The sequence below is a fragment of the Scardinius erythrophthalmus genome (assembly GCF_964197995.2).
Source record: "Scardinius erythrophthalmus genome assembly, chromosome: 3".
NCBI lineage: Eukaryota > Metazoa > Chordata > Actinopteri > Cypriniformes > Leuciscidae > Scardinius > Scardinius erythrophthalmus.
Window position 1 is genome coordinate 2353957 of NC_138223.1, and position 4150 is coordinate 2358106.

At 37.2% G+C, this 4150-nt stretch overlaps 1 protein-coding gene across 3 annotated transcripts in view; it reads right to left on the reverse strand.

Moving 5' to 3' along the window:
• Positions 1 to 147: 147 nt before the first annotated feature.
• The window catches only part of runx1 (RUNX family transcription factor 1), a 63508-nt gene continuing 59505 nt past the window's right edge, over positions 148 to 4150 (reverse strand). For 2 of the 3 annotated variants that reach the window (XM_081361856.1, XM_081361857.1), the window contains one exon: positions 148 to 785. In XM_081361856.1, coding sequence (XP_081217982.1) covers positions 283 to 785 — 503 coding nt within the window. In that variant the 3' untranslated portion in view covers positions 148 to 282. Of the gene's footprint in view, positions 786 to 2763; positions 3319 to 4150 lie in introns of those variants that run through there. The other variant, XM_081361858.1, reaches the window with a different exon arrangement.

Sequence of the window (4150 nt, forward strand, 5' to 3'; positions counted from 1 at the left end):
TTTTAATAATAATAATAATAATAATAATAATAATAATAATAATACAAACTATCCACTTTTAAAACAAACAAACAAACAAACAAACAAGCGAGTCTCATGCTGTGCTGTGATAAAATCCGTCCTTTGAGTCAAACGTTCCAATCAGAAACCCCCTCGTTCAGCTGCCCGCGTCCTATTGGTCAAACCGTCTGTCCTTCAAGCGTCAATACGGCCTCCAGACCGACATGCTGGTGAGAGCTTTACTCATCGGTACATGTCGAATATCGGTCGAACCCCTATATGTCAATACGGCCTCCAGACGGCTTCGACCGACATGCTAGTTGGCGAACTACTGTGGCTTCCCTCGGCCTCGACCACGCCTTCGCTCTGATTGGGCAGCGACGGGTGCAGGAGGGCGGAGCCTGTGGAGGCGTTGGTGCACGGCGGTAAGATCCGCGGTGGCGAGCGCTCTCCTCCCGGCATCATGGAGAACTGGTAGGATCCCGCGGCGCTGCTGTAGTACAGGTGATACGGGGACGAGCCGGCCTGGAACGGGCCCGCCTGAGCCTGCGAGGAGCCCGCGGGATACGCCGGCGGGAGGTACGTGTGGTAGCGTCCCGCGGGGCTCGTCATAGCCGACATGCTGATGCCGATGGCGTTGGTGACGGGGGTGGGGGTGTAGGTGAACGGCCCGGTCGGGTACGGCACGCGCGGGTCCGAGAAACGCCCGTCCGGTAGAGAGGGGAGCGAGGGGAAGGAGCGGTCCAGGCCGACACGAGGATCAGTGAACGCCGTCAGATCGGGACCTGCGGGAAAACAAGACATGTGCTCAGATGGATGCTATGTTTAAGGCGAGACATGGCAGGAAAAAACATCGTTTTTTTTTACTGGTCAATTTTGAGATTTTTGGGTATTTGTCTTCAATAACATGTCTTCTTTCAGACTTGTGGTTAAAAAAAGTCCGAAATACACATTTAGGTCTTTATTTTACTACACTGTGTCTGTTTGCGTCTGTAGATTTCTCATAAATTCAACAAAAGTTGGCGTTCTTAATCAACATGCTCCTCGATCTCTGTCTGCTTCCTGTCATCACACACACCGCTGGAAAGCTCTTTCTCTCCTGTACAATGCTGTCGGATCCAAATATGGTCATTTCCTTTTTATCAGCAACCAATCGTGAAAGTAAAAGGGCTGAATGCGCAATCTCATTGGCTGATGATAAATCTTTAAAGCCCGTTTTCTCAAAATGACTTTTCTCTCTGAAATCTCCACTTCAGTCGCACCGATATACACCAAACTCTCCAGTCTTGTACCTAGTTATATTATGAAGACATTTACAGAGGGATTTGTAAATATATTATTCCTAGCCTGATTTATACAACATTTTATTCCAAAAAACATGGCGAAAATCTAGTTTTTTAAGGCTATTGACAGTATATTCTGATTTACAGGATAACAGAAGTAGATATCCATAAATCCCTCTGGAATTTTTTCCCCATCTAATATGTGTCATGATTCTGCCCTTGTGTCCTTGATTTTCTCTAGTCTTGAGGCAGGATCATGACAGACCCGTGTTTGGTGTGCAAGCACATGGCCTTGTGTTTGGGCCATGTGCTTGTGTTGTCTCGTTACCTTGCCCCACCCCCTTGTTATCCTCGTTTTGTCATTATTGCTTTACATGTGTCACCTGCCGTCATTATTAGTTTCTCCCTATTTAATCCCCATGTGTTTGCTGTCCTGTGCTGGTTCATTGTCATTCATTGTGTGTATCAATCTGTGAGTAATCTGTTGTAAGTCTTGTCTAGAAAGAAGAGTTTGATCATGTCTTAGCTGTTAGTTTGTTGTCTGAGTCTTAGTCTAATGTTGTCAGTCTAAAATAGTCTATCCTGTCTTGTTTTGCCCCCTCGTGGGTTTTGTTTTCTGTTTTGTCGTTAATAAACCTTGTGTTAAGTATTTACTGTCTGCGATTGGGTTCATCTTCGCATCATCGTGACAATATGTGAACACAATGAAAAAATAATTTTTAATCTGGCTTTATCCAATACTTGGATTTTGTTTTTTTAACATATATGCATATTTATTATTATGCATATTTTAACAATTTGCGCATATTTAATTAGATATAGCCTAATTTGCATATTTAAACATTAAATTACAGAAAACTTGTAATAAGTTTTTTTCTCATCTTAATGTAGGTAATCAACTGGGAAAGTTTCATGGTGATATCTGCTAGTTAAAAATTTTACCGTTCACCTGTAGTGTCTCGCCTTAAAACATTAAAACACAGCACGCCTCAGGAAAAGTGTTGCAATTATTTCTATTTATTAGAATATAAAAAATGTTTTAACTTCTCAGTAATGATTTTTATGTATTTTAAGTGCTTAACTCCGTTAATGAAAATGGCATATTTAATCTAAATGTGTATATCAGATGTAAAACAGAGTTGAAATCAGTCTTTTATCTATTTAAACTGTTATTGTGAACATACACTGTATTTATGATTAGGACTCATAATGAGGATTTAAAGTGGTTTTCCTTCATCGCATGAGAGTTTGCGTGCGGTGTTTTATAAATCACAACTCTAACGGTAATAAATGAGGCCCCTGATCATTTGATGAAAAATATTTGCGTTTATATTAATATCTGTGACTTTTGCTCACAGTTAGAGACATTATAGAGATCTGAAGCTCTATGATCTGAGATTACTGCGGTCTTTTCCCAGGAGGAACATCAAGCATCAAATAGGCATTACAAAAAGTAGATTTAGAAAGAAATACTGTATTTGATTCAACATGGCATTTATTACACATAAACCTTTAGGCTTCAACACTATTATTATTATTTTTCAGAAGCTGCCTCTGAATTGGCATTTAGATAATATTTACAGACCAAAACAGTTTGGTTACTAATATTCTTCAAAATGTCGGTAACACTTTACTTGAAGGGGTGTGCATAATTCATTAATATGAAGGAGGTTTTATGCATGTTTATAACATTGTTTGAGATGTCTTTGTTATGACAACTTGACATAAACCAATACATCATAACCTGTCATAAATGTGTCATAAACATGACACAGCAGATTAATCATCAAACTTAAGAAACTACTTAGCTTTACGGGTTAACATTACATTAATGTAATGTTGGTTGGTTTTGACATTGGCCGGCATGAGGCCATTGTAACTGTCATGAATATATTTCTGAACAGTATAAAGTTAAAATTAAACATCATCTGTAACCAAATTCATTTACATAATGTATTTCAGATTGAAAGCAGTGGAATTTGATTTTATCATTTACACGTTAACATACAATTCCAGCCAGGTGGTTGGAGAAAAGCTGTTGAAAAAGTAAGAAGAATTTGTTATGTCAGACATTTTACATTTTGATTATGAAATTTTTAAACATTTTTATCAAATTAGACTGAAAAATACTAAATTTGGAATAACCAATTGTGCAACAGTGTTGTAATTTTTAACTAAAACTATTAAAAATGATTTTCGGTAATTGAAATTAAACCGAAATAAATTACACTTTACAAAATAACTAATTTTGCCTTGGAGACTAACTGAAACAAATAAGTTGAAGTAATTAAACTAAAACTGAAAACTGTAAACCCTAACGCTCAAAATAATTAATTGGTTTGAGTAGGACAAACTTAAATGAAACTAATTAGTTCAGTCAAATTAACTTTTATGAGTATTTAGCACTTTCTTTTTCTTTCAAGTTCACAGAACTGATATATTTTAAGTAAACTGAACTGTTTCATTGTTTTGAGTTTTATGAAATTATTTTAATTTAAATAAACTTAAGTTTAACTGAAATGGCTGGGATGTCTATTTCCCAGCATGCTTTGCCGATGGCACTTGAATGGGAGAGTAAATGCTAAAATTAAGTGTAATATAATGTTTTTTTGGGGGGTTTTTTGTGCAAGATTAATGTTAAGAGGGATATTGAGTATTGATTAATGTTTTGTTATACTAATTTGGAAGAATTTCTGTTAATGTTGGTTTTAGGATAGTTACCATCATGGTGACAAGTGGTGCATTCGGCTTGATTTGAGAGCAAATAAAATTTTTATATTGTTGCGCTCATACAGCAAGTGCTGTATAACATACTATTGTTAGCATGATAACATAATAGTTTGTTAGCAAACTAGCTTGTTAAAACT